At 39.7% G+C, this 21,012-nt stretch overlaps 1 protein-coding gene across 1 annotated transcript in view; it reads right to left on the bottom strand.

Annotated features, from left to right (window-relative positions):
• The window catches only part of SLC6A2 (solute carrier family 6 member 2), a 61,712-nt gene that overhangs the window by 18,451 nt on the left and 22,249 nt on the right, over window positions 1-21,012 (bottom strand). Inside the window, 6 exon segments of the mRNA XM_071440408.1 lie at window positions 2,519-2,631; window positions 3,353-3,477; window positions 4,185-4,288; window positions 8,959-9,093; window positions 9,824-9,962; window positions 17,441-17,678. Coding sequence (XP_071296509.1) covers window positions 2,519-2,631; window positions 3,353-3,477; window positions 4,185-4,288; window positions 8,959-9,093; window positions 9,824-9,962; window positions 17,441-17,678 — 854 coding nt within the window.

The following is a 21,012-nucleotide window of genomic DNA, read 5'->3' as shown; positions in this document are numbered from 1 at the left end:
GGCAAAAACTCTGTTAAACACTGCTGGCTGTGGAAATACAGACTGAAGAATGCAAAGCAATTTGTGAAATTAATACACAACCACTCTGTGGTTTCTGATATTTCAGCTGTAGGTCACTGGTGATATGAGGATTTTGTTTCTTCTGGTAAAGGGCTGGGTCAGGGAACTGGACATCAGGAGGGGAGGTTGGTGCCTCCATAGCTGTATCCTCTGAGGACTCTTGGCTGACTCAACAGAACAATAAGTAGACAGTACTTTGGGGAAAATAATATACATTTGTATATACTCTGGGGGAAAAGCTGCTAGCTTAAGTAGCTAAGCTCCTTAACATATTTCTTAAATAAGGACAAGCACCTAAAGGAAATGTACTGAACAAAGATTGGCATTAGCCATTGAGTAACAAAATCCAGTTTGACAAAAGTCTTTACAGATTTGGAAGAATTACTACAAAGGAAGCTTGAGATATGTTTTTTGTTCACAAAATGAAAGAATTTTACTTTGCTTTCTAGAAGTTAATGAGGAACATTAGCTATTGTTTTGCAATACAGGAAAGGTGCTTTCTAAATTTTCATTTAAATTGCTGGATTATGTAGGTAGTTATGAATTTTAATTTCTTTCCATTAATGAAAACATTCTGCTCAGAAACTCCAATAAAAAGCTATGAAAATAAATTTCAGTCTTTTATCATAGTAAACAAATTTATTTAATATTTTGGAGAGGCTTAATTCTATGCTTTTTGTGATGCTAAAAGACTAAGGCAAGCCCTGGAGTGACTGGTGCAATACAATAGCTGGTTAAGAGAGGCTGACACAGCCTGTTTCTTTCCTATAAGACTGTGATTAAAATCTTCCTGATTGAAATCAGTAACAGAGAATTATCACCATAAAAAGTACTGTGAGACTTGAGTTTTCTTTGGGAAATCATGACAAATCTTGAACCAGTAAATCCTTCCCCTTTTAGAAGGAAGGAACTAAACTTGGCCACAGTTCACTAGTTCACTGTGTTTTAATTAGCTGCAGGTGAAAGATATTTCTCTATTTGTAGGAAAAATAGGTTCTGTAATCTAAAGTGTCTTTGTCATGTGTATGTTTCTTTACATTGCCCTACATTTACTGCTGTTGCAAAGTTAATTGTTTTGGATCTAGACACTTCTGAGCATAAATTTTCTTCTTTTCATTCGTCATCCTTTTCCTACTGGTCATTCCTGTCTTTTCACTGTGCTAAACCCTTCATTTCAATCCTTTATATTTGTTTACAGTTGAAAAATTGTCAAGCTACAATCCCAGATATCATCTTCCCTCAAATTTTGTCTAAGGATGCAGATCTTAGTCTATATAGACAAACTTCATTGGACCTCAGCTGGAATCCAAAAATCCAAACACTTTGGAAATATTTAGACCTGAATCTGACCTTTACAGCTTAGCCCTCACTCTACAAGATCTCATTCAGCTATTTGCCAATGATTATCAATGCTTCCTGCTGCAACCCTTTTTTTTAAGTTTAATTTTGCTCTTTACCATGTCAATTCATTCTTTCCTTTACTTGCCTTTGAAAAGGAATGAATTTTCCTGAGATTGTAAGCAATGGAAACAGTGCTTTACCATCTCCAACAAGAAATTCCTGGATCAACTTTGTACATTCTGAACTTTAAAAGAGACTTCTATGTTTTGGAATAGTAAGAAACCTCTACCCTACTAAAGAGGATGAAAGTTTGTCCATGGTTCACTATTCCTTAAAGACCCTATTTGGTTCTGCAGAAATTTATCAACCTTTAAGCTAAATATAACAGGATGCCCTGAGACCTCTTTGCTAGAAAAAAAGCAGTACAAAAGTTGTTTGGGGACTTGGAATATTTTCTGGGATGAAGTTTCTGTGATCCTGAATATTATGTTGTAAAACTTATCAAAGAGCAAATATGCTTCTTAGACCAGATATTTTACAGTAAGATTATAGGAAAATGAAACCACTATGGAAATATTCTGGCATGATTTTAAAATTGTGATTAAATTTACAGGAAATTCTGCATCATGGCTTGTAGAAAAACAATGGGAGAGTCTTCAGGCATTGTCTGTCTAGAGCAGATTAATGGATTTCAGCACATAAAATAATCCCTTCTAGAACCCACTCTACTCAAAGTCTTGTTTGTGTTTTGCAAGCAGGGCTCCAGAACCTTTTTGCAGGTTCATAGCAGTAATAGTTCATAGTGGTGTTGTTGGACCTTTAAATAGTAATAACTGTTGATGAACAGCTCCTCTGTCAAGTCATAAAAAAGTAGCTGGGAGTAAATATTTACTGTCTTGACCAAGATTTAATCTTTTCCTAAACCTCTTAATGATGGAGAGTCTTTATATTACAGTGAGTAATAGTTATTGCTATGCTGTCTATGACTGTGGAAACAGGTTTAGGAAATGTACAGAATGTTTACTTGAAATGTAATCTGCTAAATGCAAATGCCTCTTCAGTTACAAAATATGACAGGAAAAGAACAATGTCAAGGCTAGAAGGAGAAAATACTCACAGAACTGTCAATGCCAAGTGTAAGGAGCATGATGAAGAACACCACAGCCCAAAATGTAGATCCTGAAAGAGTTGAAATTGCCTCTGGGTACAGGATAAAAACTAAACCAGCTCCTAGAATAGAAAAGAGGAAAAATGTCACTATTATGTTTCTTATCTTCACAAAAGTGCTCATTTTATTAAGATAAATCATGACTAAGTTGACTTTAATTTCAGTTCTTGTCATGCTCTGTGTATTGTTAAAACAAAATTTGCATTATACCAAAATATATCTAAAATGCTTTATTTATTTACTCATGATGGTTTATTATTAAAAAAAATCCCTATCCCATTGTTTTTCACTTTGATTAACATTTTGTTGGATTTGTAATGTTACTAGTTATTGTTCAGCTATGTAGTGGAGAAGGAATTGTGTGGATGTGTTGCCTCTGGTAAGGGAACTCTTGGATGTGATGAGAGGGGCAGGAGCTGAGCCCATGGGTGACCTGTTCCCAGTGAAAGGATTATAGAGCTGAGCTTAGCAGAACCATCAAAACGAGTCCCCCGGGGCACTGAGCAGCGATGCTTTTGTAAGATTCTGTCCAGTGCTTAACACCTGCTTGTTGAATGGAAAAAACCTTTGGGGGCAAGGTTCTGGGGAACCTCAGTTCAGTAGAGGTGAGGTGATGCCATAACATTTACAGCTTAAAAGGGATTTAAACCCAGAGTTCTACTTCCAAGTAAGTTAATTCACTTCCATGAGATTTTCACACACTTGTTGGAAACAAATATAAACATATTTGGACAGAAATGGTGGGGCAGAAGGGTTAAAATTAATATAGGATTAACTTCCTACCTTCAGTAGCTACATCCTCAATTTTAACTTTGTGCTCATGAGCCATGTAGCCCAATATGGAGAAAATGGCAAATCCTGAGATGAAGCTTGTGACACAGTTAATGGTGCTGGTCAGCAAAGCATCCCTAAACATGGAGAGAAGAACAGCCCAGTGAGAAAAATCTTTAAGAAATAGATGGGGATTTTCTTTAACATTTCCCACCCATCCTACAGTTCACAATGCATTTATAATATATGTACTTTCTGAATTTATATTTCATTGGAAAAATGATGCTTGTTTTTATTCCAAAATTTAATGCTAACAAAACATCTAAATGCTGGAATTTCTCAGAAGGTGCAGAGTGATTCTGGTTGAATTTCCATGGTGGTGATTCAGCAAAACACTTGAAAACTGACTTGATTTAAAGTGCATCCCTATACTGGAGTGCAATGTAAAATATCAGAAATATAACCCCAAAGCACAGAAACACTTCTGGAAGCTGGGATCTTTCTGCTTTTTGTTCCTGCACCAATAAGATTTCATCCTGTGTTCACTGTTGCACTTAATGGTACTTTTGAAAGGCAAACACCAGCACAGTTTACACAGCTGTCCAAAGTCCAAACCTAATCCCATTCTGCTTTGGAGAGCAGCAGATATCTTGGCAGGTTCCTGTTACTAAAATTTCACTCAAGAAGACAGTATTTCAAGATTTGTGTTGGTTACTATGTCTACACAAAACTCACCATCATTAATATATGACTGAGGATAAAAGGATAGCTTAAAACTTCTTTCAGCTGCAGTCAGAGTAAAATAAAATAGTTTTGCAGCAGTAATGGAAGAACTGGCTCTTACCTGTAGCAGTTGTTGTCGAACTTATTGTAACTGGCAAATGCAATTAAAACACCAAACCCAGCTCCTAAGGAGTAAAATATCTGAGTGGCTGCATCAATCCATACCTGCATAATGACACCAACAGTGCCAGGGTCAGTTCAGCCACAAGGATACAGCAGCAGAAAAGCAAGGAAGGGCTTTTGGAAAACAATTGGCATTCATGCCAAGGGGAGTGTAAGTGTCACATGGAGCATGGCCCTGGTCTGGAATGGTCCCACCTGAGGTGGTGAGGGGGGAGCAGGAGCAGGGCAAGTCCTCAGAGCACACACACACACACACTGCTGCCCTGGTGGCTGTGCACACACACACACACTGCTGCCCTGGGGGGCTGTGCACACACACACACACTGCTGCCCTGGTGGCTGTGCACACACACACACACACACTGCTGCCCTGGAGGGCTGTGCACACACACACACTGCTGCCCTGGAGGGCTGTGCACACACACACACACTGCTGCCCTGGGGGGCTGTGCACACACACACACACTGCTGTCCTGGAGGGCTGTGCACACACACACACACTGCTGCCCTGGAGGGCTGTGCACACACACACACACTGCTGCTGCCCTGGAGGGCTGTGCACACACACTGCTGCCCTGGAAGGGCTGTGCACACACACACACACACACTGCTGCCCTGGAGGGCTGTGCACACACACACACACACACTGCTGCCCTGGAGGGCTGTGCACACACACACTGCTGCTGCCCTGGAGGGCTGTGCACACACACACACCCACTGCTGCCCTGGAGGGCTGTGCACACACACACACACTGCTGCCCTGGAAGGGCTGTGCACACACACACACCCACTGCTGCCCTGGAGGGCTGTGCACACACACACACCCACTGCTGCCCTGGAGGGCTGTGCACACACACACACTGCTGTCCTGGAGGGCTGTGCACACACACACACACTGCTGTCCTGGAGGGCTGTGCACACACACACACACACACTGCTGTCCTGGAGGGCTGTGCACACACACACACAGTGCTGCCCTGGAGGGCTGTGCACACACACACACACACTGCTGCCCTGGGGGGCTGTGCACACACACACACACACACTGCTGCCCTGGAGGGCTGTGCACACACACACACACTGCTGTCCTGGAGGGCTGTGCACACACACACTGCTGCCCTGGAGGGCTGTGCAGTGGGACAGGGACTTCTGAGATTTCACCCAGCACTGAAATGATCACAGGGTTTTTCTCCTGAGTGGCAGGAATACACTTCCAACAGCTCTTGTTCCAAGTTAGTTTGGAATGTACAACCAGAAATCTAATAATAGTTAATGGGTCAAGAGTTATAGGACGTTTTCTTTCCCATACAGAGCTTCCTTTGTGTGACTGTTAGTGCACTCTACATGATACTTTCTTGGTTCAGGAGCTGAAGCATGGCAGATGTGCTGTGAACAGAACCATGCAGATTTCTCTCAGCTTTCTCAATTAGTTGGAGAAAGAGTTATTTCTGTGATAGTCATTAAATTTCAGTTTAGATGCAGCTTGATAATTTTAAGGATTGTCCACCAGGGAAGACATTTTAAAAGTATAATATTTTCTAAAGTGTCCTTCCTACCAATATCCATTCATCCAGTCAGGAACAATGCCACAGTCCTGGTTTCCTGAACCAGAAACCTGAAAATAGCTTTGGTTAACCCTCTTCTGTTGTTACACAGAGATTTTAAAATGAAAATCTTCAACAGAAGTAGTGAAGTCAGTGGTGTGAGTAATACTCAGCATTTCTCAAAATGAGATCTGCAATGTTTGATTAAATCTGCCAAGAACTCTGAAAGAACTATGAAAAGCACTGGATTTCATCGTTCGTTCATCTCTACAAAATCAGATCTAATACAGCTATTCAGCAGCAACTTCTTAACAGATCTGAGCAGCTTATGAGCTCCCTCTGCATTGGGAGTTCAGTGCTACACTTTTATATTTGGCCTAGAGGAAAGGAAGATCAGCCCTCTCCCATGCTGACATGATCTATGAAAGCACTTAGGCTGGTGATCTCTTTTTTCTCAACATAGATGATCGATGCTTTCAGCTGCTGCCTGCTGGACACTGTGAACCACTCATGGTACTCTGGGTTTGTAGAAAAACTTGGTTTTATGAACTGTGGAGAGTTGATTACTTGAAATGTAATATGAGGAGCAGTCTATGGAGTGTTTATTGCTAGCCATGATTTTCTCAAATTGTAGTTCATGCAGGGTTTTATGGATTTCTTTCAATGAACAACAAAACAATCCTGTAACCTTAATTCCTTACTCATTCTTTTTACATACCAGCTATATCTTACTATTCTATTTTCACACAAAGGTTGACATCACATAGGGTTGTTCTCTCTGAAAAGCGTTTATGTGAATAGGAATGCAGAAAGAGGGATGAATTCTCCTATGTTTGTTCTTGTGTTTTGAAAAATTCAGATAACTTTTGCTGTTAATGAAATTCCTGAAAATTTTAAACATCAATTTTGTTAAACTATTAAACTATAACCAGATCTGCACACTGCCACCTTAAGACACTTGTTTTTAGTGGTTCTGTGTCTCTTTTGTATCTTGGCAGTGCAGTTGTACTCACACTTTCTCACTATTCAAGCACATGCTTAAGTCCTGTTGACTCCCAAAGGATTTAAGCACATGCTGAAGTATCTGTTGAGTAAGAGTCTTGGCTCATAGCAGCTGATTAAGAAACAAATTGGGAAGATCAAGGTGAATGGAAGAAGAACAGAAACCAAAAATCAAGATTAAATGCAAAACATTCTCTTTGTTCTAACCAAGCAGGATGTAAGAGAGCAGGGCTGGTTCTGCAGTTCATGCTCAGGTTTCTTGTTGTCACAGCTTCTGATCAATGTGTGGTCTAATATATTTTATGATAGAGTATTGTTTTTATTTGTATTAAAAATCAACAAATAGGAACATTTTACAGTAGGCAGTCATCAGTCTTTCCAGCCTTCTTCAGTGTTTATAACTTTTATGCAGTGCAGTTTGTAGCTCCACAAAAATGGGGCCCACATTGACCATGGTCAGGGTGCTCTAAGGGCCCTTGGAAGAGCCTTGGCAGAGCCCTCTGTGGGTCACCACCTGTGACTTAGGGTGTTTCTTTGTCAGATTCTTCATTTGGAAGAAATAGAATCATATATCACATCTGGGCATGCATTGACATAGAAACAAAGTGGGATTCTATTCTCTGGAGCCTGAGGACGAAGATTAAACACACAAGGCTATTGCAGCAGCAAGGATCAGTCTCCAAGGGGGAAGGGCTGGCATGAAAAAGCAGTTAGTGGCACTTCTCAGCACAAGTGATCTTTAGTCTTTGATTATTCTAGTGTAACTTTTTGTTGTTTGAAAAATGTAGTCCTAGAAACAAATAACTTGAGGGTCATCTAAATAGCAGCTGCAGAAATATTAAGCCAAGAAAGGGCAGCACACAGAATGTCCTTCCAGCAGCAGAAGGCAGATGTGATAATGGAGGCCTGGTACAGCTAGTACAGCTCCATAGACACCTAGCTGAAATTGTGGTGTTTACTTCCAAACAACACTTAAAATATATAAGAAAGATATAAGCACCTGCTTTACTCATCTTGACATCTTTGTATTTATGTGTATGCATAAATGTGAATTACTGGGGTGGCTACTGCCTTGTGACAAAGGTGGGTGAAAATCCCATATTTGAAGTTTGATTGGATTATTCCAAAATAGACATGGGGTCTGGGTCTGTTTTTGAAGAAATGGCTGCTTTCAAATTTAGCATTAAAAAGCCAGGAATGTATTTTTTGGCTAAGAATATTAAAAATGCGTCTGTATTATAACACTTGAGGTATTTTTTAATAATTCAGGAAAATCAAGATAGGATTCATAGGAAAGGTACAGTGCAACTATGGACAGACTATAGGCATTTCTGAAAGCTGCAATTTTTCAAGATGATGCATTTCCTTCTAGTAAAATGATGTCTATTCAGATATATAACCATTTGAATGGCCTTGTGACCCATCCATAGAGATACTACTGTCTTATAAATGTTTTATGCTATTTTTAGTTTAGTAGAGGGGAGTTAATTTAGTCTTTGTTTTTTGTAGATCTAAAATGCTGCCAGTTTCATGTATTGGTGACTGTAGGTGTAGATTTTGCTTTGCAATGTATGAAATAAGTCTTAGTTCCAAGTTACTCCACAAATTGGGTTGGTTTGTATATGTTCAATGATAGAGGGAAATGTACATCACTTTCAATAGTAAGATAAGAACATCATACTTTTGAAAATCTTATTTGTATGAAGTACCACGGTTTCATTAGGTGAGTTAGTCCTGATTTTGTATATTTATCAAGGTTTGCATAGGCCAGTATTTTTGTTTTCTAGGTTAATATTTAAGCTAGAGATTCAGAAAGCAAGATTTTTTTTTTTTTGAGGGAATTCTTAGCCTTTTGAGAACTAAATTTTTGCATGACTCCAATTTCCAGTATAATGATATTGCTCTTTACTGCATGCACAGTTAAAGCATGGACTTTTTTAGGGTCTGTAAGTGCCTTCACAGAGGTGTTTTGTGATCTGAACTGTTTGGGCTCAGGGTAAGATAATCCTGTTTGGGAGAGTATTGGAATGTTAAACTGTCAGAGAAAGGGGACCAGTGCTGAGGCAGAAGTGTGGCTATTTAATTTCAGAAGTCAGCTGTAATAGTTTCAGTAAAAAGGGCAATATGTTTCATAATTAGGGAATGAGAACAGAAGAATACACTTACTGTGGCTTCTTTTAATCTTCTGAAGTCTATATGCAGGTATGCATTTATTCCATTGTATGCACCAGGCAGGGTTATTCCATGTATTAATAAGACAAATAATACAACATAAGGCAAAGTGGCTGTTATCCAAACAACCTGCAGACAAGAGAGATCCCAAAGGTTAATCAGCTGTTACAGAAGATTTAAGAATATGTAACAAGTACAGCTGGCATTTTCTTGGTTTAGTCCATTCGGTATGATGGAGAAACTCTTTTTAGGACATGAGGGAAAATGCTGTTACCTGTCAGGAATCTTTTCATATATAAGTTTACAGATACCAGTAGGAGACAGTTTTGACAAACAGAAGACAGTGACAGTGTGTGTTAGACTGCTGATTACTCCTCATCTCTCTGGTGTTTACTGAGAAAGTGCAGTCATTGCCTGATGTTGTGATACTTTCATGAAAATGTACAAAAAGCTCTCAGATGTATCCAACTCTAGAATTTCTGTTGAGATATTTTGTGAGGGATGTCAAAGAGTGATTTCCAATGACTTTCATCAGATATTTCTCTTGACGTGGCATTTTATATAATACAACCAAAGTCTCTTATATCATTGAAATATTAGAACATTTGGCTGAGAACAAGATGCACATTTAAGACAATCTTGTTTATTTAAAAATATTTTCTGGATGAAACCACCAATGTTGAATTGAAAATAATACATTTATAAAATTTTCTGTTGGAATACCACACAAGAAATGTGATAGTTTGATCCCTGAGAATGCCTCAAAATCAGTGATTTATTTTCTTGCTTTCTAAAATTAGGAGACTTCTTAAAGTAGAAAAAGAATGTAGTCAAGACAGAAGGACAATATTAGCTCTACCTTTCCTGAAGTCTTCACTCCTTTCCAGAGACTAAAGAAAAGAATGATTACCACCACCAAGAGGCAGAGGGAGAGCTGCCAGCGAGGCAAGCCAAGGTCGTGGATTCCACGGCTCTCGTGCAGGTGCAGAACTCCCCTCCTACACACCAGACACACAGAAACAGAGTGAGGTCACTGGGGGAAAAAGGCTTTTGCATTCTCATGCTGTGGGCAGCAGGAATGGAAATGGCAGCAGTAGAAGCCCTACTGGCATCACAGGCAGTCAGTGGAGGTGCTTTGTGAAGCCTCTGTACTCTGTCAATTCCTTCAAATTATGTCCAAAGCATGTCTTAAGTTTCTGAAAGCAATCCTTGCTTCATAAATAGAGAGATGTTTGTCCAATTCTGCTAGCAAAATAAACTCTCAGAATTCAAATGAGTCAAAAAGAAAGGAAAAACCATTGGTAGTAAGACAACTAGAAATAGTGTTTTGCTTGCAGATTGTTGTTATTGGGAAAAGAATGAAAGTAGGTGAAAAATACATGCAAAAATGGGAAGAGAATATTATGGAGGGAAAGACTGAGAACAAACATTAACAGATGGAGCTGACAGTGGAATAGGGATCTATTTAATTAGACTGGACAAAATGCAAGAGAAATAAATTGTTTAAGCTTTCTGATAGTCTAGTCAGAGCTCTAGAAATATTTAATTAAAGCATCACCAAGAATCAAACTACATGCACAAGAAATCAGGGATTTGTGCAGAGGGGCTTGGTTTATCCCAAGACTGCATCCCATGTAAGAGAGTGTAAATAATATTTGTACTGAGATTGTACATCCAGGTTCCCAGAGTCTGTCCACCTCTCTGCAGGAGGGGCAGGATGTGAAGGGCTCTCAATTTGAAGCTGCATTCAGACATTCTGGTTCCTCCCAAGGGAAATTTCTTCTCATTCTCTCTTCCCCTGTGCTCTCTTCTGGGAAGATTCTCCCAGTCACCCAAGAACTCTGGCACCACTTCCTGCCTTACTTCCACACTGCGTTCAGCTAAAGGGAAATGCTTCACCTCCACAGAAATCTGCAAACAGTGATTTGTTTGTAAGTACCTCTGACTCTGTTTAGTCTTTGTGCAGCACTTGGGTCTCCTTTGATTTGGCATCAGACCCTGAACAGCCAGCAGAGGCAGCTCAGCTGCTTGGTGCTCACACATAAACCCTACTAAAACCAAATTATTGAGGAGGCAGTGGGGCAGCTGCTCAGTAGGACTCAGTAAATGAAGAACCCAGTCATAGTTTTAATAACAGGAAATGTTGGAACTAATAAATTCTTCTCTGTGTCTTGGCTTTCCCATCTGTAAAATAAGGATTGTTACTAATGTGTGCTTTGTCTCTACTCTGAGCAATTCAGAACAGTTTTATTATAGAAGTGGTGAACATTTGCACATAAACAGGGAACCAAACCAGGAAATAAAGAAATTCCAAAGGTTGTGACCTGAAAATTACTCTATCATTTTCACTCCAACACATTTAGCCTATAGCTAGAAAATAGGATTTAAGAGTTTTAGGTGTAGAATTCTCTGGAATGGTTTTGTCAGACTGCTACTGTCTAGGGAACTTTATGTATTATTCATCCCTGGACAGATTTATATGATTGTCTTTTTAGAAATTTAGAAAACTGTGCATAAATAGATAAAATTTAAGGTCCTGGAGTAGGCCCCATTTTTTCAATCCAAAATCAATCATAATTTTCATTTTTGGTCCAAATATGTTTACACAGCTCTATAAACTCATTCTTTCTGTTTTTATTAGAGGTGAAAGTTACTTGCCGAAATTTGATATGCTCAATAGAAGGGTGTCATTTATCTAATTTTTAGATGTGTTGGATCAGATTGATTCAGAATTCAAGAATGTCATCACTTCTCATTAAACTAGTACGTTAACTATCAAATTTATTTGTTAGTTAATATATTAAGTACTTCTAGGAACATCTTCTAAAAGTTAATAGTCACATTTGTGAGATCAAACCCAAACAACTTGCATAAACTAAGAATCAGCAAAATGGATCAGGTGTCCCAAGCTATATTCCCTATTCTGGTAGTTAGATTATGTTTTTATTATTTAAAACTTAATGCAAATTGTAGACTGAAGATGCTAAAAGAACTGTGAGTGTATACAATGTGCAATCTATAGAAATTAAATTGCATACTCAATTTAGAAGGCAATTTGAAGCATGATAATTGTGCTCAATTAGAAAGCTCTTCTACATGCATCTTCTGTGTTATATATTTGGGCAGCCACGGCTCAGTCATCATTGCTGCCAGTTTCCTTCAGAGCATGAGATGTGCTTTTCCTTTACCTGTGGAAGGCTAGGCTATCTGCATGATGTGGATAGAGCCCTTTGTGCAGAGTTTGCCAGGTTCCAGGTATGTTTATTTCACAACTAGCACTGCTTAGACTGAGGTTACATTCAGCTGTGTGTTCATGGCAGTTTGTGCCCACACAGCAGTGAGGCAGAGCTTGTGGTACAAATCCTGTGGAGCTGAGCTGGCTCCATGCAGGCTGGCCAGCAGGGTGTCTGTAACAGGGCTGGGGGTGCAGTGCAGAGGGAGCAGGGCGGCTCCACATGAGGTGCCACAGGGGTAACCTGGCTCAGGCCCAGCTCTGCCATACCCAGGGCTGCTGTCTGAGCTGCTTGGGTGTCTCTGGATGCTTTGTAAAGAGCTCTGAGTAGGCACAGCTGCAATGCTGAAGGAGATCCTGGCTCTGGACAGTGCTGTCCTACAGCCCAGAGGATGGAGCCATCCAAGGTGCAGGGCTTGTGTGAGCCCTGGGTGCCTCACCCCCACCCTGGGGTGCTGGCCACAGTCCAGCCAGGGGGATGCAGCAGCATCTGGGTTTTTCTCTAGATATTTCAGCTCCCTCTTGTGTTGGAGAATGGAGCTGTGTAATGGAGTGCAAGCTAGATTTTGGGAAACATAATTTACCAGTGGCACTCTAGCTGGCTTATGATAAGTTATTATTTGTACTTAATCATAGAACAGACTAAGTTTGAAGGGACCCTCAAGGAGTACTGGTTGAGTACAACTGTTACATCTACATAGGACATCTCTGAGAAATGTCCACATCTTCCATGCCTGAGAGCATTATCCAAACACTTCTTGAAATCTGTCAGGCTTGGGGCTGTGACCAGTTCCTTGGGAAGTCTGTTCCAGTGGCCAGTCACCCTCTGAGCGAAGAACCTTTTCCTGATATCTGACATAAACCTCCCTTGACACAACTTCAGGCCCCTCCCTTGGGTCCTGTCACTGTCACCACAGAGAGAGATCAGTGCCTGTCTCTCCTCTTGCCCTCTCAAGGAAGATGTAACTGCACTGAGGTCTCCCCTGTCTGCTCTGCTCCAGGCTGAACAGACCCAGTGACCTCAGCTGTTCCTCACACAGTTTGCCCTCAAGGCCCTTCCCCATCTTCACAGCCTTCTTTTAGACACTCTCTAACATCTTAATATCTTTTTTTATATTGTGGTGCCCAAAACTGCCCCCAGCACTCGAGGTGAGGCCCCCCCCAGAGCAGGACAATCCCCTTCTGTGCCCCGTTGTGCCTGTGATAGCCTGATGTCCCCAGGACAGGGATGTCACCCTGGCTGCCAGGGCCCTGCTGACTCATGTCCAACTCTCCATGGACCAGGAGGACCCTTTTCATGGCACTGCTTTCCAGGATCTCATTCCCTGTCTGTCTGTACATCTGGGGTTGCCCCACTGTAGGTGAAATTTCTTTCTGAATCATGGTAAGAGAGAGAATGTTTATCTCAATGCACTGAAGATTTTATTCTCCAACTAACATAGCAATTCTGACCTCCTTTGCTGCTGTGCCCCACTTCAGCACATTCATGACTCTGCAAAATTGACTGTTTCAGAAGAGCTGAATGGAAAGGCCAGATGTGATTGGCAGAATATAGGGTCATCCACCCTCATTAGTTCTTGTTGCCTGTTGAAGTTTTTATAAGCATTCTTTGGCAGAATTGCTTGTGCTGACTTTTGAAGTGGTGTTTTCTCTTTTGGGGGAAGTTGCTTCCCAATTGTTTAATGGGGATGGGTTCCTGCATCTTAGGTGTCCACAGCACTGAACACTCCATTTGCTGTCATACTGAACCGTGTGGAGCCTTTGCCTGGGGTGGCATTTCCAGTGAAGACTTGTGCCCTAAAGCACAAATCTGTCTAGATTGTCTTGTCTTGAAAAATCTTGTCTAGAAAAATCACCTTTGTTGTATAGGGTGAGGATTTTTTCTCAGGGTGCTCTTGGTTCACATGCTTCTCATAAATTTCATAAACATGATGTTCACAAATATGTAGACTGCTGTGAGGGAATTCCTTGTTCTTAGGTAGGTTTTTGCAATTGCTCACAGCTGGGCAGACTTGTGAATTCTGTGAATTTCCTTTGCTGAATATGGCATGAAAATTTCCCTGTAAAATTTCTCATGCAGAAAGGATGGATTACAGCCCTGAGAAAAAGTATTGTCAGAGGGGAATAGCTGTAGCCCAATAACGTTGACATTTTCACTGATTTTTCTATAAAATGGCCAAGATTTGTTTCTACAACAGATTGTGATTTTTTGCAGGTGCAGTACCTTGTGAGAAGAATAGTGCTTTTTTTCCTCCAAACTGGTATTTTTTAATTGTCAGCATAAATGAAAGCAGGATGGCAAAAGACTTTTTGCAGACACAGAAATGGAGAGAACAAATATAAAATATGCCTGTGCTCAGATCAAGTATTAAAATAGGAGCAATATGGAGTAGATAGGGGAACTTCATTTGTGATGTACTTCTGTTCTTCCAAAAAAAGAGGAACGTTTATCTTGAATTATTTTAATGTGTGTGAAAAGGATAGAAGGTTCTTTTCATTTTCTCTATTTAATTCCAAACCACTGAAGAGGGAAGGAATTAAAGTAATGTGTGTACCTAAAGAAATGTGGAGTTGACATTTTATTCCTAACTGGAATATTACTGGCTATTACTTAGCAGAAAGGCACCAGTTGATATTGGATTTTAGCTTGCCAAGTTTACAGTGTATGAATACTTGATAGCTGATTTCAAACATCTCTAATGAAGTATTGAGAGGTCCTGCTCCTTCCTGTTGCAAGATGTTGTCCCCATGACATCAGTGGTGCCTTGGTCTGAATTAAGCCTCTACAACTGAAACCAGACTTGGTAAAATGAAACTCTCTAGAAGGACATCAAACTTAAGCTCTGCCCAGGTCTTGAGGCTTGAAAACAAAAGCCAAATATGCTCTTCAAGGTTCTCCTGTCACTGCCTTGTCATGGAATTTGCAATTTGAAATAATTTCTTCTAAGTCTTAGAGGTTTCTCTTTGCTTTTCCTCCCAGCCAGATACTGGACAGCTGATAGATTTGGCCTAGATTGCAAGTTTTCCCTTTTCTCACTCAATAGAAGTAGTGACAACCAGCATATTTCTGCTGAATTTGAGGTACCTTTCTTGTAGTATTTGATGAACTGTCACATCACAGCACTCCCACTTCCTCCTACAGTTTATTCCTGTGCTGCTGGAGATAGAAGCAGCCAGCTCTGGCAGCTACAGGGCTTTAGGAAATAATCAACTCTAAATCCTTGGTCAGGCCAGCTTAATGTGAAGGAATTATGTCCCAAAAAGAAGTGTCTGTGTCTTTTCAGAATAATCATACCAGCTCTCTGCTTGAGCCCTGTCTTGGAAGTACCTCTTTTCAGTCACTCTCCAACTGCAAGGTAAATGTTTGGTGTTTCTGGTCTCCCTGCTCCCCCCTCAGCCTGCCCACCAAGGCCAAAGCTTTGTGTGTGAGTGTTCTGATGTAACTGTACAAACCAAAGAACCAAGCTGTATCGCTTCCCATTTCCTTTTGTGACTCTGGCACAAAATATGAAACTTTATAATCAAAAGATTCAACTCTCCTTGTTGTAAGAAGACCATGAGCATGAATTGGGTTATTTGATATAGGAAAGAAGCTGTTTTCTGATTCAGTTTATAGGTTGGATGTGAATACACTGAGACTTTGTACAAGTTTGGGTCGACACCTGAGCTGTACAGCTGGGCCTGATGAGCTCATCCAAATACTGGATAAGTGAATATAATGCCCCTTGTGATTCCCTGTTTTTACAGCTGGGAAAACAGATGTTATAGAGTGTTTTAGTTAAGTGGTTACCCTTCTCATTTTTGCAATGTAATCTAGTCATTAATAAGTACAAGGCCTAGTGACCTAATTACAGCTGCAAAATACAGGGATTAAAGCAAAATGAAATGTCAAATTCCCTTTTTGTTCTTACCTTCTGAACACTGAACCTTGAATTTTTTTCATGATGAGGGAAGGACCATATTATTTCAGTGTACAAACAATCATTAATTGAGCTGTTTCCCAGATCAGTGGAACTAAATCAAAACATCATTAATTGATTCTACCACAACCTCACCCACTACAAAGTCAAAATCATTACCCAAGCATGATGTGATAGCAGAAGTTGCTTAGAACCATTTTAAATAATTAAAAGGCAAAGCAGGAAGGTAGGGATTGAATTTTTCTTTACTAAGACTTAAGCCTTTTATTGTAAGGACAGTAGATTTCACAGCTGTCATTATTTGCCATTTCAGTAAGCTCCTTTGAACTCAAGCCCCCATCTTGTTTTCAAAACCCTGAGTTTCGTTTACCCAAGCCCCTGCCAGCAGTTTGTGTAGCACTACTGATCTTTCAGTGCTGTCTTCAGAGAAAAACAGTGGCCACAAATGTTGAAGAGCTATAAACAGAGACCCCAAGATCCCTACTGGTTATTTAAGGTAACAGTGTTTTCCCTTTGTTTCTACAAGGTTGGACTAACTGCTTAGCAGGTGTGTGCCCTAAAACCTTTCTACTCCAAACACAGAAATATTAATTGATTCATCATTCAGATTAATTCAACAGCTGATTCAATAGCTTGATGCTCATCCCCTTTCTCCTAATCAAGTCCCATTTTCCCCTATAAGCCCATAATGAAAATATTTATACAGAGTTTGGTATCTTTATTTTATAGTTCAGTTATTAATTTATGTACCTTTTGGGGTTTGATTCAAGCCTGCCCTTGCCTGTCTCAGCCCAGGTCGCAGAACACTCTTTTGTGTAGGCATTGGTAAAAGCCTGTCTTTCTATAACCTGGCTCTTCCCTCCTGCTCAGTGTTTTATATCACTTCACTGAACTATTGAAGCAGTGGAACAAACAGAGATCTGCTGTTGCTCTGAAACTTTGTGAGTAGAGCAGCAGTCTAAATCTGTGAACAAATGGTTATTTTAAAGCCTCAAATTCATCTTAGTTTGGCATGCAGTCACCTCTGTCAGAATATTGCTGTGTTTCCTTGCCCTAGCAAAGCTGGTGCAAGCAAAAGTGGCACATGGAGAACATTTGTGTCTTGTCCAATTCCATTTTGCTCGGTAGGAAGCACTGCATTAGTACAGGGGAAACCAAAGATCACAGAGGCAAAAGTCAGGCATACAGACCAACATTACAGCTCCATTTTACCCTTGGTCTTCTGATGCTTGTTCTAGAGGCTGGACACAAACTATTTTACCTTCAAGAGGAAACTCCCTTAGACAGAATTTTGAATAAATAGCGAAGTTAGGTCAACACTTACTCATAAAATTCAGCTGCAGGAGTGAGCTTGTACTTGGAGTATTTAGTACCATTGCCAAGCACTGATGCATTGAAGAGTTTTGGATCTGTACAGTTTGGGCTGTTCCAGCTGTTGTGGCAGTTTGTCCAGGGGAGCTCAAATGTGAATGATGAAAATAGATAATACAGAGACCAAGCTATGATAACGTTGTAGTAGAAACCCACGTAAAGAGCTATGAGTATCACTGCATAGCCTACACCTAAAGACAAAGGAAAACTAGATTACACATTGCATTTGACATGCCACAGTGTACACAAACACAGTAAAATTCAATGATACATGATTGCAAATTCATTTTAGGTCTTCACACCAATAAAAAGGAACTTTTGACATTTGCATACACATATGTGGACACAATGTACCTGACCTCTAAACAAAAAATTACAGAAATGGTTCTGGAAAATAACTGGCTTTTATCAAATCCACTTGTTTGTCAGAAAAAGAAATTAAGCAGTGCAATGTCAAAATTTGTCCTTGTACAACTCCATTGCTGATTTGCTTCCAATGCAGAAGATTGCAAGCCCATGTTAGGAGCGAAAATCACTTCATCTTCGTGACGTCAGGGACCTTGGCAACTTCTCTTGGAAAAGTAAAGCTGGACACTTAAATGAAGTTTCCCTATGCCTCATGTTCCCACCCTGAACTAGTTTGGAACAGACACTGATCCCTCTCTTGTTTCTTTCCCATCACTACTCTCTAGATTGGCTTCCATTAGCGTGTAACTGGCTCCAAACCATGCATCAAACAGTCTGTGCTGCTCCACTGAGGGCTCCAGGTGGTTTTGGGCATGCCAGTAAAACTTGGTGAATATCAGGCTGGGGCTAAAGTGTGTGTGACATTCAACTCCTTTGTACTTTTCTGTAATCCCCAGGATTACAGAATTCAGAGTGTAAGCGTTCTCTTTTAACTTTGAACATTTGCTTTGTATTTTTGCATATCATGAAGTGTGGCTGGAGGGTCTCTTTAGCAAAAGCACCCCAGAAAGTGCACATTCTCCTTATGAAAATGGACTTTTCCCAACAGTTTGGGAGGAATTTTTGATACAAATGTTGGACTCCAATAAAAGTTCGTTGGCAGAATTGTTCAGGAACCTTGCTTTGCCTTGACTTCAATCATTCTTACTGAGTGTGCAGCTTTGTTCTCTGAATCCTCCCTCAAAGTTGTATGTACTGCATGTAAAAGGTAGGGAGTACAGTTATTTTATCAGTGTCATCACTGTCACAGTAGCTACTATCACAGCAATGAAGTGCAAACCTTTACTTATATTTTTCTTCAGTTTAATTTTTGGCATTGGAGGCCTAATAGTTGGAGATTATTAAGCTTCTTATCTTTTTATAAAGGAAGGAAGTAGCAAATGCTGTGAGTATTAATCCAGGTTTAAAATTTGCATAAAGAACAGATGCTGACCCTGAAGGAGTTGGCAGTTCAAAGACTGCTGCATGTACAAAAGTTACTCTTTGCTCTATAGGAGGCTTTTAATCTGTAAACCAGTTTGCTCCTCCCTAACAATGGGGAAATAATTGTGAAAGTAAAGATGAAACAGTATTTTCAAATCCTTGGTGCTTAAATGAATTTAGTACTTGAACACTTGAACTCTAGTGAATACACCATGATCAATAGAATGGAGAGGAGGGAGGAATCCCCAAAAAGAAGAATTCTTAAGTATTAAGGTGAATGCTAAAACACTAACTATGGATAATATATTAAATATTAAAATTAGATGATTTGTTGTTGAAAAAAGTTTCTGAAATTCCTCCAGTCCAGGAGGACAAGAGATGATTAATATCAAGACTAAAAAATACTGGATCAAATGTGTTTTAAATAGCTCTTCTCTGTGATCTTAAGAATGTTCAGGAATGAATTTGCTTTTATGTTTCTAGATTTTCTTAAAAGTAATGCTGCACCACCCACAGTCTAAAATAGACTCAGGAAAAAAATGCAGAGATGAAAACAGACTGTGTTACAAAGGTTACAGGGTATATTTGTAATTGCATGTGTTATGATAGCATCTCATTAGAAGTAGAGTGCTTAGAGTTCATAGCAATAATATTCATAGCTAAAATTAGAACTATAGTGCTGTTCATTTAGAGAAGCTGTTATGAATTTGTGTAGACTGTGTACTTCTCCTTTGAGTGAGAGATTTGAGTTGTCCCAGAAACAACTCCAAAGCACTAGCAGTAAAATGTGTTTGCATGTTAGCAGAGGTTTTAGTCAAAACTTTAAAAGTACTGAGTTTATACCAACGTGTAAATGTCTCAATGCTTATTACTTTTTGAGAATCAAATAACTTATGCTAGTCTATATTCTTGTAATATGAAACTTCAAAATCAACAGTAATGTATGTTTAGTCCACCTTGAAAATGTCAGCTTAAAAACACAGCTGGAATGTCAACAAGAATATACATGAAATAAGTTCTATTTTCCTTTCTCATAATCTTTTTCAATCCTGAAGTCAACACAGAATACCTCTGAGCACAGTGGTATTTGGCTCAAATGCTTTGAGATCCTGAAGGTCTAATTTTTGCATTTAGGTTTTCAAAATCCTCATTCTCATCCAAAAGTATATTAATAATACCAACAGGAATTTTTATTGAGCGAGGGTATTCAGATTCCTGGGTGCTGGGATGAATTTTATCTCCCGTTACAGGATTATAGAAGGGCTAGGTAAATCTATAGGAATTAATTTTAAAATTTTGAGCCACATTATTTTATTATTTTTTGTTGCATTGCTGATTTTGCTGTGAGTTTCGGGTTTGACTGGTAGGAAAAACCCCCTCCACGTTCCTTATTGTGTGGCACTAGACTGCTTGAAGAGGAAAGCTGTATTTTGAGAAAGAAGACTAACATTTACTCAGTGTAACCTATATCCAAGCAGCAGATCCATCAAGTTTGGATTGCTGTCGTTAAGCTCCTCAGCTTTTGTCAGTCCCAGGATGAACATGATCTGAATTTTAAGGTTCTAAGGTCAGCTGAGCTTGTCTGGTTTAATTTCAGATATGTCTGTTTTGAAAAGGCTTTTGCATAAGACTTTAGATACAGTCTGGTATACATTTAAAGGAACTTAGATTTTTTGCTGGCAAGCAAAGCTTAAAAATTCTTGAGGTTCCTTAACAAATACTTGTCTCATGTACAGAACACATGTGGCTTCTTTCACACATTGATCATTTCCTGATCAAAACCAAACACCCTGAAGCACCTAACCTATTTTTCCTTGCAGAATGATGCTGTGCACAAACAACACTCCACAGCCTTTTATTCAGTGATGCTGGAGAGTTAATCCTAGTGGTAAACACTCAATAGTAATAATGTTCAGATTTTAATAAGTGTTTTTCATTGCTAAATCTGAAAGACACTTTACAAAGACTATCAGAATTATTGCTCTCACTTCACAGGCAGGAAAACTGAGGTACAGAGATAACACAGAAAACTCCTGTGCTGTTATAAGTCTGGTGGCCAAACCCAGAGTCTTCACAACTCCATTTTACTGTTGTAGCCACTGGGGTATGTTGGCTCCTGCACAGAAAGCTCCGTGC

The sequence above is a fragment of the Agelaius tricolor genome, unplaced genomic scaffold, assembly GCF_023055355.1.
Source record: "Agelaius tricolor isolate 1412-34295 unplaced genomic scaffold, bAgeTri1.0.p SCAF_15, whole genome shotgun sequence".
Taxonomy (NCBI): domain Eukaryota; kingdom Metazoa; phylum Chordata; class Aves; order Passeriformes; family Icteridae; genus Agelaius; species Agelaius tricolor.
The sequence above is the reverse complement of the archived record's forward strand: the minus strand, read 5'-3'. Positions and strand labels throughout refer to the sequence as shown.